The sequence below is a fragment of the Phyllostomus discolor genome, chromosome 4 (genome assembly GCF_004126475.2).
Source record: "Phyllostomus discolor isolate MPI-MPIP mPhyDis1 chromosome 4, mPhyDis1.pri.v3, whole genome shotgun sequence".
Classification (NCBI taxonomy): domain Eukaryota; kingdom Metazoa; phylum Chordata; class Mammalia; order Chiroptera; family Phyllostomidae; genus Phyllostomus; species Phyllostomus discolor.
Genome location: NC_040906.2, coordinates 189,155,931 through 189,182,175, shown reverse-complemented (window position 1 = coordinate 189,182,175; position 26,245 = coordinate 189,155,931). Strand labels below are relative to the sequence as shown.

General features: G+C 42.4%; 1 protein-coding gene across 4 annotated transcripts in view; it reads left to right on the top strand.

Moving 5' to 3' along the window:
- NHSL1 (NHS like 1) overlaps nucleotides 1-26,245 on the top strand; it is a 127,429-nt gene that overhangs the window by 76,770 nt on the left and 24,414 nt on the right. For all 4 annotated transcript variants that reach the window (XM_036024778.1, XM_036024777.1, XM_036024780.1 and 1 more), the window contains exon 3: nucleotides 13,088-13,215. In XM_036024778.1, coding sequence (XP_035880671.1) covers nucleotides 13,088-13,215 — 128 coding nt within the window. The remainder of the gene's footprint in view (nucleotides 1-13,087; nucleotides 13,216-26,245) is intronic.

Here is a 26,245-nt window from a genome sequence, read left to right as displayed (position 1 = left end):
CATTCCTCCTCCCTTCCGAACCACAGCCGCTCACACCTGGCCAACTCCTCTTCGTCCTTTAAGAAGCCTGGGGGTGCCCGGGTCCCCACAGAGCTTTCCCGAACTCCCCTGGGCAGACTGTGGCATTGCTTCTACACTTTCCCACACATTTCCATGGAACCCTGTATCCCTCCATTAAACTGCTTATACTGAGGTACATAATTGTATTTTCATGTATGTCTCCCCATCTGGTGATAGCGAGATCCTTGGGAACAGGACCTTTGCTTGTCATTTGTGTGACCCAACACAGAGCCCCATGCGTGGCACTGTCAATACTGCTGGGTTTGTGCAGGTCCTGGAGAGGTCATCCAGGACTTAGGGGAGACCTGAGAGCCGAAGCCACAGAACAGCTGGTGAAATGCAGGAGTGAGATGAGGGATGGAGGGGGGGGGTGGGGGGCTGGGTCAGGAAGGCTTTAGTTGAGGGGGTGGGACGGAGTAGGTAGAAGGAGCCGGGAAGAGAAAGAGGAGAATGAGGATATCATGGTACTCACGGACAGGGAGAACCTGAAGGGAAGGCTCCTGAATGGATCGTTCGTTGGAGCAGTTTCAAGGAAGTCTTTGGGTTTAAGAAGTCAGATTTTGTGAGATAACAATTATTTTTATTTATTTATTTATTTATTTATTTATTTATTTATTTATTAGAGAGGGGAAGGGAGGGAGAAAGAGAGAGAAAATCAATATGTGGTTGCCTCTCACATGGCCCCCACTGGGGACCTGGCCTGCAACCCAGGCTTGTACCCTGCCTGGGAACTGAACCAGCGATGCTTTGGTTCATAGCCCGTGCTCAATCCACTGAGCTATGCCAGCCAGGGCAGATAACAATGATTTTTATAAGCAGAAGTATAATACAAATAACTTTTAAGAAATAAAGCAAAAACTGTCAAACAAAGAAAAAAGGGACAGTATTTTGAGGTGGTGGCAGGGTAGAGGTAATGTTATTGCTTGGTTCAAAACTATGCCGATTACAACACAGTTGTAATCAAAGGGAGCCCTCGCAGGGGCAGAGATTTTGGATACAGAGAGAGAATGGGAGGATGCTCCCTGAGGAGGTGCCAGGCGATGGACTCTGGGGCACAGGCCGGGGTGGGTTTCAACTTCCGTCTCCTAAACTGAGAACTGGAGAAAGCACTTTTTGAGATGGAGCAAAAGAATGTTGACGTTCACTGGGCGGCATTGGAGGCTCGAAGGGCATGGGGCCCCCACCGGATTACTAAACCTTTGGTAAAAAGGATGACTTCATCTGGTGCTCTCTTGTTCAGTGCTTGTGAATTTCATTAGGTTGACTTTTCAAAGACAAATGATAATGCTTTCAGAGACTTTATACAAGAAATATAGGGATTTCTTTTGGAATTTATGTCCTTAGGGAAAGCCGCCCAACCTGATGAAACAATGGATTAAATTCTCTGTTGAGAAAAGAGAAGAGCAAAGACAAAAATGAGGACTTGACAGATTGGGAATGCCACCCACAGCAGGCAGTTTAACTTCGCATGTCGGACTCGATGGCTCACCAGTTTTTTTGTGATACTTGCTACTGAGCATGGTAACCCTGGAAGGGTAGTTAATAACCTATGAGAGAGGAAGTCAGATGCAGGAGCAAAGGAAAAATGAACACTCATTGCTTTTACCGGAGGTAAAGAGGCATGTTGTCTTTTTCTAATGGTAAGCAACACACAAAAGATAGAATAGCGAGGACAGTCATTTAAATGATCCAGGTCTTAACAAAGCACTCTGGATTGTTTAAACAAAGGCTTTTTGTTTTGTTTTGTTGTGTGTGTGCCTGTAGCCAGTCTGCTGTTTCAGCAATTCTATTTTAATTCCTGATAAAGGGAGTAACTTGAGTGGCCTCTATATTTCACTCAGTGCAGCATAAAAATGCTACATTGAAGGTACTGTGGATAAGGTTTGTTATCATTCACTGTACAACTGAAGTCTCTAGTGTTGGTTTAGAATCTCTGCAGGCTATTTGATATTGAGTAACCTTGGTGATGCTCCACCACTGCCAGTGATAGGGCTTTTTCATTCAGAAGTGAAATGAGAGCGCCTCCAATTTGGCTTCCCTGGGATGTGCTCAGCCAGCACTGGCACACCCTTAGCGCACTCGCGTTAGTCACGGGCATCAGACAGCTCTCAGCTTAATTTCAGTCCCACCTACTTCTGTACATCTCCTTAAGTTAATGTGTGTATGTGAAGAGAAGAAATGTTCAACTTTAGTTTAATGCATGGCAAATAACATTTTAAGAGTCATTCTTTTCCATCGTTTGCAATGAAAAATAAAGCTAACAGTTTTATCCAGCCCCTTAAGTTTTAATATTTAATTCTTAACTTCTGGGAGAGGTTTTTATTCCACTCTATTAAGGAATTAGCCATAGAGGGAGACTATTAATCAAAATGACTATTTTTTTGCTCTTCTACATAAAATGAGATTGCCTGACAGTATTTAATACTGATGTCACTGGTCCCAGGCTAATGGGGGAGGGGGGGGCAACTCTTTCCAGCGTGTTAATACGTTAGTCAGCAAATTCATTTCCTGTTTATTGAGCCAATGACACAAGTAATGTGTATTTTTTTTTCCTCTAATACTCCACCTTCTCCATCCTGATCACTTCATTTTGCCAAACGCACTGTGTAAACTGAATGAGAAGTCGTTGGAATTGTGTTAATAACTTCTGGGCATGTGAATTTGGCAGTCTCCTTATTGTTCTTTTTTCCCCTTTTGGCAAAGAAACCCATTTATGCCAAAGGTGGCATTCCATCACCATCTCCACTTTTCTGCCTTACTCCTCCCCAAAACTTTTCTGGCAGGTTTCTGTGTAACTGAAGCCTTCCTGTGACATCTGCTCCACCTGAACAGAAATCTTCTGGGAGTCGCCTATCGTGTAGTTCGTTTTTCCATGCTGGATTTGGTCAGTTTTCCTAAAATCCTACTAAGACTAAACTGCCTTGGATACATAACCCTGGTAGAGCACTAAAAATTATCTTCCCTATTTCACACTCTTCCACCTGCTCTTTCCTCATCCTCTTATTTCTTGATTGGGCTCCTCTCCCGTTAAATTCTGTGTTGATGCTGGTCCCAACCCCTGCTCTCCAGTTTTGCTTAATTAACACTGATGACATGGCTGGTGTGGTTTGGAGAACCACTGCTCCGTAAATTGTCACGTGAACTTCTTTATCCATCATCTGAACTGGAAGCACTTTGAAGGTTGGAATGTATCCATTAAGCATGACTAGCTCAATACAAGCTAGGAGTTGAACACACAGCTATCAACTTTCAGAGTTTGAGCTCTCGACGGCTGCTGTTCATTACCTGGCTGTTAGCGGGTTTCTTGAGCAAATTGAGACTCCTTCCCTTTGGAGGAACCCCTTTTCCTCGACACTTGGGTGATAGTTGGCCCTGGCTGGCCCTCTTTTTCTTCCCCACAGTTAAGCAAATTATACTCTAGCAGCCGGAACATTTTGTTTTATATGCACCATTAAGAGAGGAGATATTTACTTTTAGAACTTTTAGAGAGACTTGGGCTTAATCATTAAAGCCATACATTTTCTCCTCATCCTTTTATGTTTTATGGTGCTTTGGGTGCTACGTGTCATTGAAACGATGATTGATGAAGAAGTGGTTTTATGGACTCAAATATGCATTTATTGGGAGATAAATTTGGATTTAATACTTCATATATAATAATGTTCTTTTATGTCATTGCTCTTACCCTAAAGGGGAGAGGAGAGAATAGAATGACTCATTAATATAATAATCAAAAGGGCATATTTATTTGGAATCCTTCATTTAAAATTGTTATTGAATTATCTACAAAAATATCCCCTGAAAAGATGTATATTAAATCCATGATGTCTTTAGAATTTAACATAGCTTTTCACCTCACTTGATATGCTACAAATAACTAAGTTACTTAAACATTTGATCACTTATAGTCTCTTAATTATGTTCTGATTTGTTGATTCTTAAAGACAATGTAAGTACATTGATGTTCAACTGTTATGAAGAATTTAGGGAAAATATAGATGTAATTTTAGAAAATTCAGTGTGTAACTAGCAAGGCAGAATCTTACATACAGTATCAGTATGGTTTCTTTTTCTCTTCTATATTGCCAAACTCAATCAAATAATGAACTAAAAGGTAAATCCCTTCTATTTTAAAATGCATTTTGGTTTGATTTTCCTTAAGGAAATAAGTTCTCTAATATTTGCAAAGCATAGTATTTGAGTGCAGTAAATTTTTCCCATGTGCTTTCTTAAAAGCTTAAACTAGATTCTTTAGCTGTGTGATAGCTGATACAGCTGTTGAACAAGAATTGATTTTCTTCCAAACATATACGACTGTAGTCTTATGTGCTCTTAGCCCTCTGATCCTGGATAAAGATATGTAATAGAACTGGTCTTCAACCGTTCTAGATAATCTGATGAATAAATAACTGGGATGGAAGTTTGGAAACCTGGATCTACCAGAAACTTGTAGACACCTGGGTTTCATAATCCATAGACAAATACAGATCTGCTTTCCTGCCAAAGGTTAGAGCATTGTGGAAAGAAACTGCTACAGGGATTGGGCATCAACAGATGCCCCTGTGGCTATTGAAAAGCTGTGCAACCCTGGAGAAGACACATATCCTTCAGCCTCAGGGACAAATCTCCGAGGTCCCGAGAAAAGTTACCCTTTGTAGTGGGGAAAGATGAGATGTGGTAACAACTCTCTGCAGACATGACAGTAACTACTGCATATTAATAATATTGAGGGGAGCCCTCAGTAACTTGGATTGAGGGTCCCCCTCGAATAAGCCACTGTTCTAAGCACTTTGCGTGCAGAAAATTATTTACTCTTCACAATGACTCGAAGAGTTGGGGATTATAATTATCCACATTTTACATACGAAAACCCTGAGACACAAAAAGAAACTTGCTCCTAGTGGTGGAGCCAAAATTAGAATCCAGGCATTCTGGCCCCAGAGCTGGTGTTCTTTCCTGAGGGTGAACTGCAGACAATTGCAGTGCTTGTGAGGAAAAGCTGCCCTCCGCCCATCTCCCCTCTCCTACCACACTGACCGATGTCTCTAATTAAACACCAGCCTTTATCTAGCAAATGAATACATTCAGTTGGGGGGTTTACCGCTCTTGAACTCCTTCCTAGAAAGAAAAGATATTAACCTAGTTCTACTATAGTTTTTTCCTACGTATACATTTTTATAACCAAAAAATGTGAATACAAAATGAAATAATTAAGTGAATGTTCACCTTAAGGAATGTTGGTATTTAACGTCTTATTGCACAGGTGGCAAATACAGGCCTGCAGGCCAAATCCAGCCCCCCACCTTGTTTTATCCCGCCTGGCACCTTATTTCTACCTGGCAGCAGCACCGAGCTCTTGCTTAACTATTGAAACTCAGATTAGAGAAGGACTCACCTCCTCCTCAATATGGAGTAATGAAAGTAGACTCAGCATTTTAACATAGAAAAGAAAATCCTTCAATCCCTTCTGGAAATTATTTCATAAATTCCCAAATTTATACTAATTATACATAATAATATATAATGCGTATTGCCATCACCCGTTCCCAAGCACTCTTACAGGTGATGGCAGTACAGGCTCCACTGACCCTCGGGCGCCGTGGCCGCCACTGTGCTAGCCGGGAACCACCTCACTGCTGTTTCGAGACAGCTTAATCAAAATGCCACCCTCCTTTAAGGTTTACCTCAAATCCTCTCTTCTACAAAGCCTTCCCTAGTCACTCAAACCTTCCATGCTGCCTGAACTCTTTAGCATTAGAAACCACATCACACACTTTTTCCTCAGTTCCTCTTCTGTGCCTCTCACAGTGAAGGGGTTCGGTGGGTGTATTTAAGGAAAGACTTGCGAAGTAAAGCAGTAAGGAGGCACAGTAGCGGCTGCTGCCAGAGAGGCGGGAACACAGTCATGAGACATCATTAGCCCCTTCTAAGACACTTCTCTTTCCTCAGCGGCTCACACATTGGGACTCCAGAGCAGAGCTTCCCACCCCACATTCACCCATTGGTTCACAACCACGCACCGCATGCTGTTAGAGGCACAGGAGATTCCACAGCGGACAGAGCAGACAGAAATGCCTGTCTCCGTAGAGCTTACGTCTTAAAGAGGGCACAGATCACAAACAGGAAAATGTTAAATGCATCCATGTTAGAAGGACCTGAGTGCCGAGAGGAAAACAGAGCAGGGAAGGGACTGGGGAGTGGCGGTGTCACAGGCCTCACCGAGTGGTGGTGGCATCTGAGAGAGACGGAGGAGTGTGGTTCGGGCAGAGTGAAGGGGGAGAACAGGAGGAGGTGTGGTTAGACAGGCAAAGGGGGGCCAGTCAGTGAGGGTCTGGTAGCTTGCTGAGTGGACTCTGGTTTCTGCCAGGAGGCTGGGCGGCCAGGAGTAGCTGCTGACGACTTTGACCAGAAAGGTGACATAATCTCCCTTCCGTTTCTTACCATGTTCCTGTTCACCTGCTTCCCTGAGATGCTAGGACTCAGCTCAGAACTGCTCAGATATGGAATGGACGTGTTCTGATCCTTGAATGTAGGCTACCTCTTCATTTATTCAGATCTTTTAAAACTTTCTGTTTTCAGGTTTTGAGTGGACAAGTCTTATACATCCTTTGTCAGATATATCCCTAGGTACTTCATATTTTTGATACCATTGTAAATGATACTACTTTTTAAATTTTAATTTCCAATTCATCGCTGAAATATAAAAATACATTTGATTTTTATATATTGATCTTCTATCAAGCTTTATATTATTATATCAAGCTGTATATATTCCATACAATTAAAACTATTTCTGTGGGAATCGAAAATCCTTATGAAATTTTTCCACATCTTAGCATCTTCTGATTCCGTACTATGCTAATTTCTATGGCTCATGACAAAGTACCACACACTGGGTGGCTTAACACAACAGAAATGTATTGTCTCACAGTTCTGGAGGCCGGAAGTCCCAAATCAAGGTGTTGGCAGGGCCAGGCCCCTCCAGCCTCGAGGGGAGAACCTCTCCTTGCCTCTTCCAGCTTCTGATGGTCCCAGGTACTCTTTGGTTTATGACGACGTGACTCCAGCCCCTCCATCTTCTCATGGCCCACTGCCTTCATGTCTGTGTATCTCGGTTGCTTTGGAGGTGGCAGAGAGAAATGTGTGGGTAATGGCAAAGCTTAACATGCTTGAGTGCCAGTGTGGCTTGGGGTCGAAGCCTCTGGGACAGATAGGTGACCCCTGCCAGGCATCCCATGGCAAAGAGGGAGAGGAAAGGGGCCATCAGACAGAAGAGCTCAGAGTGGCAAAGAGAAGACTGCAGCTGGGGACAGGGGTCTTCACGTCGTCCTGGCGTCTGTGTTTTCTAAGGGCATCAGCCACGTGGGAGTAGAGCCCATCCTCATGGCCCCACTGTACCAGGGTTCCATCTGGGAAGACCCTACTTCCAAATTAGGTCACATTTGCAGACCCCAGGGGTCAGGACTTGGGGCTCTTTCAGCTCCTGTCATGTACTTTCAGATCAAAGAACCTGTCTTCCCTTGCTTTTGCAGTTATGGTAGATTAATATAATAAACACATGTACCAAGCACCTGGCTGGTTCTCTTCCAATGTAAAATATCCCTACGTAGGAGGCTTTGAGTTAGGTAAAACTAATTAAGTAGTAACTTTATAAATTCTGCAGCTACATCAGTGAAAATATTTTAGCTTTATTTTGGATGGAGAGGAGTTAGCAATAAATTTTCAGGCCACTGACAATAAGAGAATCTCAGTGTGATGTATTGCACATACATAGGGAAAAAAAATACAGCCTCATGATGTTTTGGTAAATATGGAACCAGCAGCTTTGTAAAATGGTAGTATCTTAAAGAATTGTGCAGCCAAGCCAACCTTGTGGAATTGCTTATTGGCTTTTCAAAGTGGCGGCGTGTGAAGTGGTTGTGGTTTCTGTGGTCGATTCTACCAGCGAAGGCCAATTTGTGAGCAGCCGCCGCGTGGAAGGTTCTGCGCACAGTTCCGGCGCGGCCCTAGCCAGTCTCTCCGCGGAGCTCTGAGCGCTCGGCCACATCTGTTGATGACTGTCATGAAAGCTTCCCAGAAGGAGTTGCAGAGGTGGACCCTGGGTTTCCAGGAGGTTAAAATGCTGTCCCTGAGGTCTCACAGGTAGTAAGTGGTGCCAGATCGGTCTGGGTCCCAGACAGTCAGCTGCTCCTGCATGCAACGTCCCCCCCACGTCAACTCCTGTTACTGAAAGGCAGAGGGGGAGCTTTCATTGCTGTTACAATGTTCACATCAAAAGCCTCTCAACCTTATTCGGGGGTTGGAGATAAACATTGAGTAAGTGTTGGGAGAATGGTAACAGGAGTCTGGAAAATCTTAGGTTCAGGGTTATCCCTCTGTTTGGCAGAGTCATTAGAGCTGTTTTTGCATATTCTCATTTTCTCCCTTGCTTATGAGGTAGGATTGCCCTTTCTTGTCCCCTTTGAAGTTAGGTAGGGCCATGTGGCTTGTTTTGTCTAACGAAATAGTAGCGGAAGTAACCGCTGGCAGAAGTTCCAGGCACCGGTGTGAAATGCACCACATTCTGATGCACTGCCTTTTGATTGTCCAAGTACAAGTCCAGTTGGACCGCCCCACTGTCTGGGCCCCAGTCTCCGAGTGACCTTGGGGAGCAGAGCCCCTGCTAGCTCAGCAAGGATGAGGAGGATGCGCAGCAAAGGACCTTCTGGTTGTGTTAAGCCACAGGGATTTTGGAACTCCTTGTACCTGCTGTGTACTTTAGCTCACTGTGACCGATTCAACACATAGAAAGAATGAAACATAGAAAGTAGAAATTCATCCTAGATTTCCAGTAGAGAAAATTATTTTGAAAATAACTCTTTAAAGCTTCTTGTAGGAGGCTCTTGTAACATGTCTCAGATATTAATACGGAAAGCCTAAAGAAAAGCTTTAATGCATAAAGCTTTGGAGGCCAAAGCAGTATTAAATTCACAAGATGATTAGATAACCATCTAGTACTATGGCATTATTTTTTCTTCTATATTTAAAACTTTGGCCTGCCAACAAATGTTTGTTCATGGTTCTTGCACTAAAGAAAACAGCTTGACATGTAAGGAAGGAGGAGGAAGCTGGTGGTGGGGAAACCAGAGGACACATGAACAGGGTCACCTTTATCCGGGCAGCACTGCAGGAACAATAGCGGGGTTTCACTCTTCATTTCTGTTGCAAGGGGACTGTGTGTTAAAGACAGATCTTCAGTTACATCGAGGATCTGGTTTCAAGCCTGTAGCTGCTGGCTTCACCGGCTCTAAACTCTGCTGTGCCTTGCAGTTGGTCACTCAGTGCGGTGTCTGAAGTCTTTGTTTGTGGGTGATGGCTCACACCCCTGGCTCACTCTATGGAGGGTCCACTCGTGTGTGACGAACGGAGCCGTGGTTGCAGAAGCTAAGAGCTGTTGCAGCCCGACTGGAGGACATTTCCTCCCGTTCCCCTCGAGCTGGAATAAGATAAACGGCAGTGGACATTGAGGAGTTTATGAGATCTCAGAAAATTTGTAAGAGTCACAAAGAAATTGGTCATCTGCCAAAAATTTATACTGCCTCGTTTAATCTTAGATGTGGCATCATCTTTCATTTGATATGCTACTCTTTGTTTTGTTACTGTTTAAACATTTCTGTGTTATAAACTTCATTGAGGAAAAAAGAGGCATTTTCTTTTAAATGAGGGTCAAATGGTGATACACCATTTATTATTTGAATCACTAATAATTGCAAGACTTTTGTGCTTTTAATATTGAATAGTAATTTTCCAATATTTCAGTCTTTTAAGATTTAACATGTCTCAAATCATGTATCAAGAATATCAAAACTGCCCTCCCTGGCTGGTGTGGCTCAGTGGATTAAGTGGGGGCCTGTGAACAGAAAGGTTGCTGGTTCGATTCCCAGTCAGGGAACATGCCTGGGTTGCAGGCCAGGTCCCCCAGTTGAAGGTGTGCGAGAGGCATGTGATCAATATATCTCTCAATGTTTCTCTCCCTCTCTTTCTCCCTCCCTTCTCCTCTCTAAAAGTAAGTAAATATAATCTTTCTTTTTTTTATATTTTTATTTTTTTAAAATATTTTATTTATTTATTTTTAGAGAGGGAAAGGAGAGAGAGAGAGAGAGAGAGAGAGAGAGAGAGAGAGGGAGAGAGAGAGAGAGAAACATCAATGTGCGGTTGCTGGGGGTTATGGCCTGCAACCCAGGAATGTACCCTGGCTGGGAATGGAACCTGGGACACTTTGGTTCCCAGCCTGCGCTCAATCCACTGAGCTACACCAGCCAGGACAATATAATCTTTCTTTTTAAAAAAGAGTATCAAAGCTGCCCTTGCTGGTGTGGCTCAGTGGATTGAGCACTAGACTATGAACCAAAGGGTCGCCAGTTCAATTCCCAGTCAGGGCACATGCCTGGGTTGTGGGCCAGGTCCCTGGTGGGGGGCATGCGAGAGACAACCACACATTGATGTTTCTCTCTCTCTTTCTCCCTCCCTTTCTCTCTCTAAAAATAAATAAATAAAATCTTTAAATAAAAAAGAACACCAAAACTAATATCGACTTTAGAGATGATCTAGTTCAGGAATCCTTATGTCCTTGGAGAGGAATCTTTTTCAAACATTATCTGACAGTGTATCCAATACATAATGCAGATTCTTAACATTATAAAATTTTATAATTTCAAACATACTTATTATAGGGTCAATTAGTGAGGGGGGAAATACTATTTTGAACAATATAAAGACTTCATTTAAAAGGGCCTTGGCCTTCACTTTATAAGTACTTTGTTTCATTTGGCAAGTATTTGAAAATACCGAATTACATGGTAAGTAGCTGCAAGTGGTAACAGTTTTTATTAGTTTGTTTTACAAGGTTCACTCTGAATCCTTGGGAGACTTCAGTTTTACAGGACCACAGAAAAGTTAATGTAGCAGCACAAGTTAATGAAATGTAAAACTGTTGAGCTTGACTGTTATTTTTTTAAAATCTAGCTTTAAGGTAATTAAAGAAAATCAAATAAAAATGTACTGAATCCCAAAACCGCATAGAACAGCATTTGAAAACTACTAATTATGCTTTATGTAACAATATCTCTGTGGAGTGACAGTATAGATTCTGTTCATACTATTTTTTTAAGAAATTGTCAAATATGGTAGAAAATGTGAAAACAGCTCTCACCAAGAAGAGTTAGGTTAGTGTGAGTAAATCTTCATTAAAAAATAAGTTGTGTTGTGGAAGTTTCAGAAATTTTTTTTAAATTTCCATTTTACACAATATTGAGTGGTTGCCAGCCCAGCCCACAAATTATTTATCCCATAAGTGACTGAGGTAATAATATTTAGCTATCTTTTTTTTATGTATGCACTTTTAAGTTAGTTGGTATTCTAAAAGATCCTCATGGCAATTTCCGTGGGATTTTTAAAAATCTGATTTGTAGCTGTGGCTGGGTACTCCTTTGTATAAAATACACCCACGTTTTGGGCCTGAACTTTCAGGAAAAAAATCTTTCATTTTAATTTTTGAACCCAATTATTTATTTTTTTTTTGTATTTAGAAACAAAAGTGGTTATCATATTCCCTGGTATTATTTTGCATACAGATATCGCTGTTGCTTTCTAGAGTTATACCTTTAACACATAAGCATAAATAAAAGAATTAAAAACATTTATATAGATATGGGATTAGTACCAACCTATGTATAATGTGCATCTTTATTTTTTCTTCAGAAGTTTGGGCAAAAAAGTGTAGATTATACACAGCAAAATACAGTAGTTGGTTAGAGTATTCTCCAGATATGCCAAGGTTGTGGGTCTGATCCCTGGTCAGGGCACATACAAGAACCAACCAATGCATGCATGCATGAATAGGTGGAGCAACCAATCAGAGTTTCCATCTCTCTCTCCCCAAACCCCTTCTAAAAAAATCAGTTAAAAAAATCTGATTTGCAGCCCTGGGTTGGAAACTTTCTCTATCCAGTCCCACTGTGTGGTAGCAGAGAGAGTGAGGGACTTTTATTCCCTGGTTGGGGAATTTTTATCCCTGCACAAAAGCAACTGCTGCCTCCTCTTTGAAGAAGAATCATAGATCCTGGTGTTAGAGAGGAAATTTGAAGATGCCCTACTTAGTTCTGTGCCTTCATGGGCATGGTTTTGTAAAGCTGTCAAAGAGGAAACTTTTACAGAAGCAAACGTACTCTGTGCTACTTTAGCATGCTGGATATTTAAAGGAGCTCTGTGGCAAACGCTTTGCAAGGCAAATGCTCCTCTAAGATGGCATCTGGGTAAAGGAAAAGCTCCTGGAGCTTTGAAAAGCCTCAAGAAGTCAGCTGCACTCCCCACACTGATGAGAGTGATCAGTGCAATGGGTCCTCCTTGAAGACAATCCCAGTCTCTGCACAGCCAGTGGCCCCAGCCCCCTATGACCCTGGGCACCACCATGTGCCCTGATTACCTTCCACTTGGTGGTGCCAGGCATTCCTCTGTGGACTGGCAGGCCTCTCAGAGTGCTGCCGGCTTCATATGAAATTCCCTACAGTGATTAGAGGCTGTTGGGCACCGAAGTTAAATTGCGAACTAAAAATGTGAGCACACTGGCCTGTGGTTTTCTCATGCCACTTCCAACTGATGAGTCTAGGAAACAAGTGCAGCATGATGATTGCTTGTGAGTTTTGATGTGGAATTACATAAGCAATTGTTATGTAAAAAAATACAGTAAATAAGACCCTGGGTTCAGGGTGAACCCGCTGTATGCTTGCATGCACAATGCTATGGAGAGACTGAATTAATTGATTACCCTAAGCTCGACTCTGAAGGTTGCTGGGAGGTGTGAAGGTAACCCCTTCAAAGTGTGTTACCGTAGCATGCAGTGTGTAGTGGGTGCTTAGTCATTTTTATAATTTTCATTTTTAATATTACTATTGTTTTGAAGTCTTATTATGCCTAGGGGGGTAAGGGGGAGTAAAAAAATTCTGGCTTCCAATGCCCTTTCTCCACCCGTGTCCTGTCCCCTCTGCAGAATGTGACAAACTGCGGCGGGATGGCTGCCGGAGCTCCCAGTACTACTCCCAGGGCCCCACCTTCGCCACCCCCTCGAGCGCACTCTGTGATGAGGACCAGGATGAGGATGAAGAAGCAGATCAGAAGGTAAGGCTTCTCAGCTCAACGCAGGATCCTGGATTGGATCCTAGGACATAAAAAGGGCATAAGTGGGGAAACTCATGAAATCAGAACAAAGCCCATTTTGCTTTTTTTTGTTTTGTTTTGTTTTGTTTTTGATTTCTTAGTTTTGACAAATGTACCATGATGATGCAACACACCCCCAGTTCCCCCGACACCAGGGGAAACTGGGTGAAGGATGCACGAGAAGCTCTCACTCTCTGTGACCTTCACCACCATTCACTGTGTCACGATGTGACGCTGAGGCTTCCAGGATGGGCAGCCGTCAGTGGTCATTGTGTGGGACCAGGCACGTCCCTTTATCCTTCCTCCATGTGTTCTTCAACAGAGCTACTTTAAGCCCAGGAGTATAATCCATTTTTAAAACAAGTATTTATTAAGCATTTCCTATATGCCAGGAACTATTTGAGGTGTTTGGTGAGACACCAAGGCATCACTGAGGCAGACACCGAGGTGTTTGGTGAGGCATCATTGCTTCTTTGTTAGAAGCATTAGAAAGTGACATGTGCTCTGCAGTAAAATCAAGCAGAATAAGACAGAGGGGAGGCTGCGACTTTAAGTGAAGAGGGTGGGCCTTCCTGAGCCAAGAGGTGGTTGGGATTGAAAGGGTGAGCCATGCAGAAGTCTTGGAGAAGACCATTCCAGGATGAAGAAGCAATAAATGCAATAGAGTCAGTGCAATAAATGTTTCATAAGGATATATGCTACGTATTGGATTCTGCAACGTGCAAACATTAATGTCTGTAGTTGCCTCAAGGAACTTAACAGCTCTTGTGTAGGGACAACTTACCAGAATAAAAAGTTTTTATTGTGCCTTGCAGATATGCTTTTTCTTTAAAAAAAAACACAACTTTTAAATTAAAGGTTTCTGGCAACCCTGCCTCAAGCAAATCTGTTGGCATCATTTTTTAAACAGCATTTGCTTACTTTGTGTCTCTGTGTCACATTTTGGCAACTGCTGCAATATTGCAAACTTTTTAATTATTACTGTATGACTCGTTATCAGTGATCTTTGATATTACCAGGGCAAGACCCTCTACCAACAAAAAGATCCCAACTCACTGAAGGTTCAGGTGATGGCTAGCACTTTTTAGCAGAAAGTATTTTTAAATTAAGCTATGTGCATTGTTTTTTATAGAAATAATGCTACTGCACACTCAATAGACTGTAATATAGTATCAACATAACCTTTATTTGTACCAGGAAAGCAAAAAAAATAGTGTGACTTTCTTTATCGTGGTATTCACTTTATTTTTGTGGTCTGGAACCGAACCTTCTCCATCCCTCACGTATGACCGTGTGTTGTATGCAACAACAAGCAGTCGTCAATAGTGACGTGTGGAAGAGAAATTCTTCTGACTCGAGCAGTCAGGAAATGGAGGGAGGTTTGAAGAGGGCAGGGTAGTTAAGAAGAGGAGTTAGAGGGCTATTGCAACAGGCAAGACATAATGGGAACCTAGGCCAAAAGAGTGGCTGTGTGAATGGTGAGGAGGGGGAAGCTGAGAGCTGATGGTGGAGTTTTCGCAGTTAGGAGACAAATTTCAAGTCTCAGCCTGCCACTTGCTTTCTTTGGATGTATCACTTGGCCCCTCAAGGCATTCATCTCCTTATCTAGAAAGAGGGGAGTGGAATAAGATCTCTCTCTCTGAGATCTTTTCAAACAGGCTGTTGATTCATTCATTTATTCAATAAATATTTATTTAGCATTTCCAATATGCCAAGCATCACTGTAAGTCCTGAGAACCCATCAAGTGAAAAAAAACAAGGTCCCTGCCACCAGGGGGAAATGATGGTAAACAGACGAGTACACTGTAACACCACGGGGTGACGTGACGAGTGTTACGGAGAAAAAACAGAGCAGCAGTAAGGAGAGTTAGAGAGTGACAGGGCTGCTCTTCTAGACTGAGCGTTGGGGAAGGACCCTGTGGGGGCGCCATCTGGGCAGACCTCAGAAGGAAGGGGAGGAAACCATACATGAATATCTTTGGGAAGAGTTTTCTCGGGGGAAGGAGAGATAGTGAGTGCCAAGGCCTGGAGGCGCAGTATGGCTGTCCTGTGGGAGGAATAGCCAGGGACCCGAGAGGCAGGTGGTGAACTAGGGGAAAAGAGGCGGTAATGACTTTGGAGAAAGAACCAAGGGCCAGATCCACGGGACCTAATCAGGCACAGTAAAGACTTTAGATTCATTGTTCCTGGATGAGACGGGGAGGCACCGGAAGACTTGAGGTGGAAGCGGCTTGCTCTGATTTACCATTGAATGCACTTAGTCTGCCTGAGGACGCACTGGATGGAGACCAGCCTGGAGAGAGTTGAAGATGGAAGCTGAGGCAGGTCAACAGGTTACGGCAGTAGTCCAGGCAAGACGCAGATGGCAGGGGCTGGGGCCCAGGCAGCAGTCACAGAGAGTCTAGCTTTCTTTTAACAGCACATTCTACAGAGCTTACCAAAGTTATGAGAAAAAAGCTGAGTCAAGGATGATTTCATTGATCCTTCCAGCTTAATTCCTCTAGAATCCCATTACAGAGATTGTTTGACCCCACGAGGAATTCAGGCCCATTGGCCCCACCCTCTTCATGCCCACAGTCGTCCTTCCCCAGCCTGTACTGCGTGGCCCACCGTTTGTCCCCTTCTTTGTACACACAGTCAGCTCTGCTGGCCCCTCTCTCCTTCTGCCATTTTCCTGGAGAAATCCCAACCCCAGTTTGGTCCAGCTCTCCCCCTGCTCTGCCCGAAAGCCTTACTTAACTAAAGAGGGCTAGAGAAAAACACCAGGCTATGTTAGCTAGTCTCACTGTAAATCTCGAACCTCGAACCTGAACTGCTCCCCATGAATCCCATGGTATTAACGCATCAACTTACTCTTCCACTTTCCCAAATTAGTTGTGTACCTCCTTCCTAAATCTTCAAACACGAATTATTTGCTTCCCTCTCAGTACTGTCTTAGATATTGCACTGGGGTGAGAGCGGGGAACAATCAGAAGCCATATTCTTTCGCAATCAAACCTATTAAACTGCTTGCGTCTGTCTCTGTGTCTTTTCACCTTTTCCTGCCATTGCCATGGGTGAACAATCCTCACTTATTTTCTGCCCTGTTGTATCCCAAGTGCCTAGATTAGGACCTGGCACACAGTAGGTCCTTAATATTTTTTCAGTGAAGTGATTAAGCCAACAATTTCATACCTACAATTTACCTCTCTGTCTCTTTTGCCCGATCATTTTTTCTTTGTTGTATCCTAACAATCATTATATAAACAGGCTGTATTGTCCCTCAGCTTGAAGAGACCCTCCTTTGACCTTTTATCCCCCCTAAATTCTGCCACATTTTTTAATGCCTCTTTTTAATAGAACTTCTCCAAAGAACTCTCTAGACTTGCTGTCAACACTGCCTTTCCTCACAATCTCCTTTGAACCCCCATCAAACACACTTTTATCCCCAGCACGCTACTGAAACTACTCTTGTTAAGTTCACCCATCACCTCTCCCTCGCCAAATCTAATAGTTAATTCTCAGGCCGCTTGTTACTCAACCTCTCAGCAGTATTTGACATAGTTTATTATTCTTTTCTGCTTAAAATACTTTCTTTACTTGGCTTTCACGAGACCACACACTCCGGGTTTTCTCCCTTCCTCACTCCTCACTGGCCAACCATGCGCTTTTCTGTCACTTGCTGGTGGCTGTCCTTCCATGTCTCAGACACCGGTGTAGCATTGCTACACTGCTCTGCTGCTCTGGAACAGACTCACTCCCTCCGTGATGTCATTGCGTCTCATGACTTTAAATTCCATGTATTGAAGTTTCCTAAATTTCTGTCTCTGACCCAGACTCATGCACTTGTCTGTTCGCTGTCCATCTCTACCTAAATGTCATATGGGTATCTTAAAGTCATCCACACTCAAATATGTGGCATCCTTCTTCACAAAAACTCTATACAGCCCTGGCTGGTGTGGCTCAGTGGACTGAGCACCAGCCTACTAACCGAAGGTTCGATTCCCAGTCAGGACACATGCCTGGGTTCTGGGCCAGGTCCCCACTTGGGGACATGTGAAAAGCAACCACACACTGATGTTTTTCTCCCTCTCTTTCTCCTTCCCTTCCCCTTTCTTTAAAAATAAATAAATAAAATCTTTAAAAAAAAACACTGTACATATCCGCTCCTTTTATACTGTTTCCCACCTCAGTAAACCACAACTTCATTCTACCAGATGCTTCAGTCAAAAACTTGGGTGCATTCTTGATCCCTTGCTTTTTCTCGTACCTTCAGCAAATTCTGTAGGGTTACTAATGATTGAACCACTTCTAAAACCTCAATCCAGGCATCATGTAATGATTAAGGTCAGCATCCGTCCCTGAGAGCGGGTGGCGGGGGCTTGCTGGAAGTGAGGGTGAGAAGGGTTGGAGCAAGTGTTGGACGGAACACCTCCGCGGCCGCTGAGTTCTCCAAGAGTTTGTTTAACAGCAGTCGAAGTGAAGGGTCACTGCAGTAGGATCACAGTGGGGCTAAGGGAACGAGTTAGCTTTTATTGCACAGCTAACAGGAAGTCACTTGACGCATTTTTTAAGTAGAGGATTTTACGATTAGGAATAAATACTGTATATATCATCTTTTGTTAAATGGAGATATATAGATAATGTTAAAACTGATTTTCTAAATTGTATAACATGTCAAACTTGACTCTGGAACTTTTAGCAAGGGAATATTTTTTTTTTATTATTTATTTTTAGAGAGGGAAGGGAGGGAGAGAGAGAGAGAGGGAGAGAGAGAGGGAGAGAGAGAGAGAGAGAAACATCAATGTGCAGTTGCTGGGGGTTATGGCCTGCAACCCAGGCATGTACCCTGGCTGGGAATCGAACCTGGGACACTTTGGTTCCCAGCCTGCGCTCAGTCCACTGAGCTATGCCAGCCAGGGCTCAAAGGAATATTTTAACAGACTGTTAGAATTCTATTTAAACAAATGGAGAAATCTTATTAAAAATTACACCACATAGATTTTTTTAAAAATGGTAACTGTGTGAGGCGATGCATGTGTTAACTAACCTTATTGTGCTAATCATTTCACAGTATTCACATATAACAAATCATCACATTGTGTGCCTTAAACGTACACATGTATGTCAATTATATCTCAGTAAAGCTGGGGAAAAAGTGGAACATTAAAAAATATACATTGAGCCAAATTGAAAAAAAATAGCAACCCCAGATGGTTTCATAGAGAGAGGGAGTTTTACTAAAGCTTTTAAAGAGTAGGTTGATCCAATGCCTAACTCCTGGGGCGGGGCAGGGGGGAAGGAAAAGGTGTGATTTCTTTTTTATTAAATTAGTTTAACGCTGATGCCAGAACTTGACAAGACTGTACAAACAGATCAATCTCACTCATGAATATTGGCATTAGAAGTCATAAATGAAACATTAGGAAACATGGTCTAGCAGCTCATTCCAAGATGAATACTCCACATCCACCTGGATTTATTCCAACAGTAATGAAAGGATGTTCAGTTTTAGGTAATTCGGTCACCTTTGATCATGTTAATTTTTTTTTATCATCACCTGAGGACATTTTTCCATTGCTTTTTTCAAAAGAGGGGAAGGGGGAAAGAGAGAGACAGGCAGACAGACATCTGTCAGTTGCCTTCTCATACACACCCCAGCCAGGGATTGAACCTGCAACCTGGGTATGTGCCCTGACTGGGAATCAAACCCACAGCCCTCTGGTCTATGAGGCAATGCTCCAACTACACTAGCCATGTTAATTCTTTTGAGGTGGAAAATCAGATCAAAACCATAGATATTGACAAGATATTTGATACAATTTAAGTCATTCTTTTCTTTCTTGGCCCAGAAGGTAAAAAAAAATTTTTTTTTTCAATTACAGTTTACATTCAGTATTTTATATTAGTTTCAGGTTTACAGCATATTGGTTAGACAATCACATACTTTAAACAGTGATCCCCCTGATATTTCCAATACCCACCTGGCACTATACATAGTTACTACAACATTATTGACTATATTTCCTGTGTTGTGCTTTCTTTTCTCTTGACTGTTTTGTAACTATCCATCTGTACTTCTCAATCCCTTCACCTTTCCCTCCCAGTTCCCCATCCCCCCCTCTTCCGGCAGCCATCCGTCTGTCCTCTGTGTCTGTGAGTCTTCAACAGTCATTCCTCACACTAACACTCAATTATGTGGGAACAAGTGGATACTGATAACTTAACAAAATTTATTTCTTGCCACCAAATCTGACATAATTTTTAAGGGGCCATTCTCATTAGATGAGGCATAAAACAGGGACGTTCACTGTTACTGTTACTATATTTATGGGAAGAACTAGCTGGCATAGTTAGAAAAGCTACAGAATGAGAGGTTCAAAAATAGCAAAGGCTGAGATTATATTATCATTCTGTGTACGTGGTAAGCTTGTATGCTTGGTGACTCCAGGAAAATAAAAATATAAAACTACCATCAATAGGGGAAGTCAATGATACAGTAAGGTATAAAATTAAGATAGAGAAATCAATAATTTTCATATCTACAAAGGCAAGTTAGAAGATATAATAGAAAACTATGGTTAAAATATTTATAGTTGACAAAGTAACTAGGCATAAATTTAATAAGGAAAGTATAAGATGTATGTGAAAAAAATTTAAATACTATAGAAAACTACAAATAAGAGTTGAATAAACAGCAAAAAATATGTGCTCTGAGGTTAGAGGACTCAGTAACAAAAAGCTCTCAATTCTGCCCAAGTTAATTTATAAAATTAACACAATACAAATAAAAACTCATAGTTGTTTTGTTTTGGTCTGGAGTCCATCGGGATGGGAGGAGCAGGGAGAGGTCTGGAGAAGCTGGGTCCGAGGTTCGTACCTGGACAAGCCGTGACATAACAGAGCAGTGAGGAAGGAAAAGTGGCCAGGAGCCAAATACTCCAGGGCGGCCCCTGAATGTATAGATGGTGTGGCTCAGTGGGTTGAGTGCTGGCCTGTGAACCAAAGGGTCGCCAGTTCGATTCCCAGTCAGGGCACATGCCTGGGTTGTGGGCCTGGTCCCCAACTGGGGGTATGCGAGATGCACCCCCTCATTGATGTTTCTCTCCCTCTCTTTATTCCTCCCTTCTCCTCTCTCTAAAAATCAATAAATAAAGTAAAATAAATTTAAAAATAAATAAAAACAGTAAATAAAGTTCAGAATTAGACCTAAATCTTTGTAGGATTTAGTGTGTGAAATCAGGTGCGAATCCAGCAACTGTCAAGGGCTCCCAGCCAGCAGTTGACGGTCTCCATGTTCAGGCTCAGCCCTCCAGCTACAGTCCATGTTCTTAGTAGTCGCCCTCGCACTTGGGGACATTTTAAACCCCAAAGCAGATTCGAGGGACAATTCTATTGGCAAGACCCTTTTCTTTGTACTTCCTAGGTAGGTGGTAGGGGTGGAGGTGACTGGTGGGGAGACCAGTGGACTATGCAGAATGGACACCTGAGCTGAATGTTCGGGCTGTAACTGCTCTGATATCAAAAGCGGTGTTAGATAAAAGCATTATTTGCATTCAACAAATGTTGTGTCTATTATGTACCCAGGATAGAAGCACTTCCCTAAAACGAGAGTTGCGAATAAGGCAAAGGTTAAGAACAGATAAATAGAACAGAGAACCTAGGGAATATCTGTTCTGGTTATTTATTCTGCGTAATTACTCTACAATAAGTGTTAAACATTTACTAGGTAAAACTCAAGTTTATGGTATGAAGAAAAGTATTTTGCTAATGATATCCACATATATCTTCCAAAGTGCTGATGTAGTGTGACAAGAAAAAAACTGTTTGAAACATTTCCAACTATATGTTTTGTACATCATGTAAATATTAAACATGCTGCATGAGAAATACTGTCTGCAAAGGGATTTAGACATCCACAAAATACCTTTTCATTCATCTGCAAAATCAAAGAGCAAGTCATTGCTTTAGTATTGTTCCCAGCTTGACATTTCGTTTTTGTTGTTTCAGTTTTCATTGTGTACCAGTACTACCAAAGCGGTTATTCAGGTATTTGAAGGAAGTTCAGTTATAGATGGCAAAATACATACATCCTGTGAGTTGACAGGGCATTTCTCCAGCTGCCATTGTAGGAGGTGACATTAGATGATATGTTCACCGAATCATAGAAGCGTTCATAGAGGCCCCATTGTCTCAGCAGAAAGCATGTCAATCATGAGTTACTCAATCTGTAGGGTAAATTCACCCCCAAACAGGCTAATGAGGCTGGGATTATGGCAGTAAAACGTTTGGCTTTAATGGTATTGATAGAAACCAAAGTTTTCTTTCCTATTTCCTGTTTTTCTTTGAACTGGCATCTCAGGTTCTGTTTTGGTCTTCGTTGCTAAGAGATATTTAAATCAAGGAGGACTTTGAAGAAGACAAAAGGATAGCAGCCTTGCCCAGTAACTGCAAATGTCGGAGGCTTATATATCAGGACTCCTGAGAGCACCAGTTTTGGGACAGCTTGCCCACCTGTCGCTGCTGGTGGCCTTGGGTAGATTGCTTCCCTCTGAGAGCTTCAGTTTCCTCAGCTGTAAAGAGTTAGAAACCACGTGGTCTGGTTTGCTCAGGACAACCTGGTTTACAGCTGCTGTCCTGTGTAATTATTAATAGCACCCCTTCATTCTCAGAGGCATTCTGGTTTTGATAATAAATTGCATGACTTACGTTACCTACCTTAGAGGGATGCCGTGAATTGAAGTGAATTAAAGTTTGTAAAATCCTTAGCGTGATGCCCGGCACATAGTATATGCTCAAATAATGATGAATAGTATCATTAAAACGCTTGGTTTTTCAAACCAGGCTTCAAGGAAAATGACTCGATGGGCAGTTTCTATTTTTTAATGAAAATTTGGCCTCTCTTTCATTCATTTAAGTCTTTTATTCCACCCCCATAGAATTTCCTGCCTAAAGCAATGAATTTGAGAGGTTTTAGCAACTGTTCAAAATTTTCCTTATTGTTGTGTTTTCGCAGGTTATATACATGTAGAACTCCAAGCAGTTATACTAGTACTAACTTTATAATAGTAGAACACTTAAGAGTATTTTCGGAACGCTTTTATAAATTGTATCTCATTTCCCACTAGAATTCCCATGAAATAGGTATGATGATATTATTACTACCATTTTAATGATCTGGAAACTGACCATTGGAATTAAGAAATTGCTTGCCAAAGGTCACATGCCTCGAATGCATCAGGGAGGGTGCGGACACAGGGCTTCTCACTTTGCATTTTGTTTTGTTTCATTATTCCATGTTGGTTAAATAAAAGAGCAAGCTTGCCAAATTATCCAAATTCCTTCTCATTGTGCCTGCTGTTGTCATTTTCATTGCACCTCTGACTTGTCTGATACTCATTCATTTGTGCTTTTTTTTTTTATGGCCTCGTTGTACAGACACAGTCCCCGACATAGGGTCGCCGATGGTCTAGAAGACATTTACGATGACTCTAGATGGAGTCTTCTGTCACTAGGTTCTGAGTAATCTCAGGACCAGCGGAAACATGGAGGAGTCAAAACTGCTCTGTACGACTGCAGGCGAGGGTGAGAGAATTGGGGTCTGTCGTTTCCAGGCCTTTATGCATTCAGGCCACTGCGTGCCTCAAGTACTGGTGACTTGTTCCACCTCTCCTTGTCTCAGACATCCCGTTACAGGCAGTAAGGCTCCACTCATGTCTGCCTTCCCTTCTAACTGGGCGACAGCTCTCCTGTCATGTTGATCTCTGTATTCCCACATGGAGACGAGCACCTGGCGCTTGGGAAAGTGCAGGAGCTGAAGTCTGGGCTCCGTGCTGCATGTGAATCTACGTGATGCTTCTTGCAACCGTGCAAGGTAGCTTGGGTTGTGCTCATATCACAGATGAGGAAACTGTGTCTTAGAGAGAGTGTGCCACTTAAACAAGTAATATCCCACAGCTTTTAAATACTGAGGTTGAGATCTTTCTCTGTTTTAGAACAGTGTTCTTCAGGTATAATTTACGTAAAATAAACTCCACATATGTAAATTTTATAATTTAATGGCTTTTGTCATATGTTCACACACAACATCCCATAACCAGAATCAAGATAGTGAACCGTCCATCACCCCAAACATGAGCCAGGATTTAAATCCAGAGCTGACTCCAGGGCCCTGTTTACCCTCCAACAATCAGAGTATAGAGAGCTGCTCCCTTATGGGAAGCTAGATAATGTAAAAAACATCTTTTACAACCCAATTTGTCTGTCAGTAAGAGAATGGATGAGTAACTGCGGTGCTGGAGTGGAGTGTGCACCGCCATGAAACCAAGGACTTACAGGATCACTCAATGACGAGTATGTCTTAGAAACATAATAGTGAGTAAATAAGTAACACTGTGAAGAGAATGACACCATTTCTACAAAAGTCAAAATAAATGTAAACATGTAATTTAGGCATATTTATACACACTTGTAATAGAAGTAGGGGAATAACTAACAGTCAATTCAGGAGCGTGGGTCCCCGGGGGAAGCCGCGGGGGCAGCGTGAGGGTCGATGCAGGTATTGGTGGTATTTTAAACATGGGTTGGGTAGTGAGTACTTACGCAGTCATTATGTTCTAATACATACTTTGTATCTACAGTTTATTCTAATCAAAAGATCACTAAAAATAAGAGATTACTGTATCAGTTTAAAAATGTATGCTCTAATTACCTATTTTCATTATTTTGAGGAAAAGATCACTTAATATGGGGTAGTTCAGATCCAAACTATTTTAATTCAACACATGGTAAGGAAGTTTAGGGCCCTTGATAAAGGGTCTAGGTTTTGTGATAAACTAATACACTAAGAGAGAAGGAACAATTAGTTACTTAATAATGTGGCTATAAAAACCACCCCCCAGCCATCCTCACGGAGGTGCTGGAGGGACCGAGAACTGGGGGCTTTTGTGCGGATGCACTTCCACCACTCCTGGTTTTCTTGGTGGCTGCCATTGGGTTGGGGGTGGTAGGGAGGAGCAGGAGAGAACGAAGTAAGTCCGGATCTGTCGGGTCTAAGTGTACCGGAGGTAGAAGCAGCATCTAACCAAGGAAGACTGCAATAGTTTTGATGCCTAATAAAACTCTCTAGAATCTTGAAAACCAAGAGTCAACCCAAGAGATTTAATTCTGGAAGAAAAGTCAGCAAAGACTGGGTAAGTGACCTGCAGAAGGGACTAGAATGTGTGTTGGTATCCTCTTCAATAGTGCTCTGTGTGGTTTCATCTGTTCTCCGCCCATTTTTATGTAATACTTGCCGAATGAATTCTAAGTTTTTAGCTGTCTGCACTTATATTTTCTAATTTTTGAAAGCTTGTCAGGTTTTTTTGAGCCTGAACTAATCTGTATTTCATAGCTAAGCTCACCTTTTGGTAACTTGGCCCTTTGCTGAAGAGACTGAGTTCCAGGCCCCACTGTCCATCTGGTGGGAGGCTGCGGGTTTTTCAGACCGGACCTAGTAGTCTCCGAAGTGCAGGTCTTACAGCGCCCAAATCAGAAAGTAGTCATGGTGTAGCAGGTGGTCTCCCTGCCTAAATTAAGTAATTTGACACAAGGAATTGCGGTCCCTTAGGTTTCATTTGTGACTCTGTGTTCCTCGCAGGACCAGAGTATGGGCTATGGATGAACACTATTAACCATGTAACAGCTTTAAAAACTGCATTTAAGGTCTGAAGACAAGGCAACCTTAAACTCAATGTTTAAAAAAATATCCACCTTATAGTGAGGGTTCCCATTAACATGTAGCATGACTGTGCTATTGGAGTCACTTTGTTGTCAACACAGGGAGCCTGAATTGCTCGGAACCTATGGCCACTAGTAAGTGGCAGGGCGCGGACGCTGGGCCTTCAGGTTTCTCCTCCTGATTAGATTAGAGTGTCCCGTCCACTGCACTGCACTGCTGCTGGCGTTCGTAGGTTTCCCAGAGGTTTTGTTCTTTTTCTTTATTTTTCAATTACGGTTGACGTATAAGCACAATACTATATTAGTTTCAGGTGTAGGTTTTGTCCTTATTTAGAGATATAAATGAAGGTTTTTTAGATTGCAAAACCTAATTTATTGCAAATATCGTCTAGGTATAGTTTTATACTGTTTAACAGAGAGACTTTGGAGTCAGGTCTGGATTCTAATTCCAGTTGCCCACTTGTGAACTTTCCAAAAGTGAAGTTACTTTAATCTATTTTCTTATGTATGAAGTGAGGCTAATGCTATGAAAATTAAATAAGGTACCAGTTCCTTTAAAGCCTGTCACCCAGGGAAAGGCATGTAGAACTCACTAGATGGTGACCCCTTTTTCAGCCAAAATTCTGAAATAGCTCTCTGGAGCTTACATTCTCATGGGAGAGACAAACAAGATAAACAACTAAAATATGAGAGATAGTAATATGTGTGGCAGTAATACGTACTAAGGAGAAAATAGAAAGCAGAGAAGGGGGATGTAAAATCTTGGAAAGAAGTTAAAATTTTAGGTGGGGTGAAGACCTGAGACCTCAACAGGAAGGGGACTGTTGACTAAGCGAAGCACCTGAAGAATAAGAAGGTTCTACTCGTGTGGATGTGTAAGGGAAGCACATTGCCTTTCAGGTGGTGAGAGCAGCAAGTGCAAAGGCCCTGAGGCAGAATTGCACATGATAGGTGTAAGGAACTTCATGGGGGATGATATGGCTGGAGTAGAATAAACGAGGGACAAACTAGTTGGAGATGAGGGCATTGTTAGCAGTGGGCCAGTTCGCAGGTCATGTAGGGTTTTGTAAGTCACAGTAAGGACGTTGGAGGGTTTGAGAAGAGGAGTAACATGGTCTGACTTACATTTTAAAAGCACCTCTCTGGCTGCTGTGTTGAGAAATGCACTGTGGGAGGGGGAGGAGTAAGGGAGGTAGTCAGCAAGGACGGAAGCATGGAGACCAGCAAAGAGGCTGACGTAATAGTCCAGAGCACTGCAGTGTCCGTCTTCAGAGAGTACCCATAATGTGTTCTG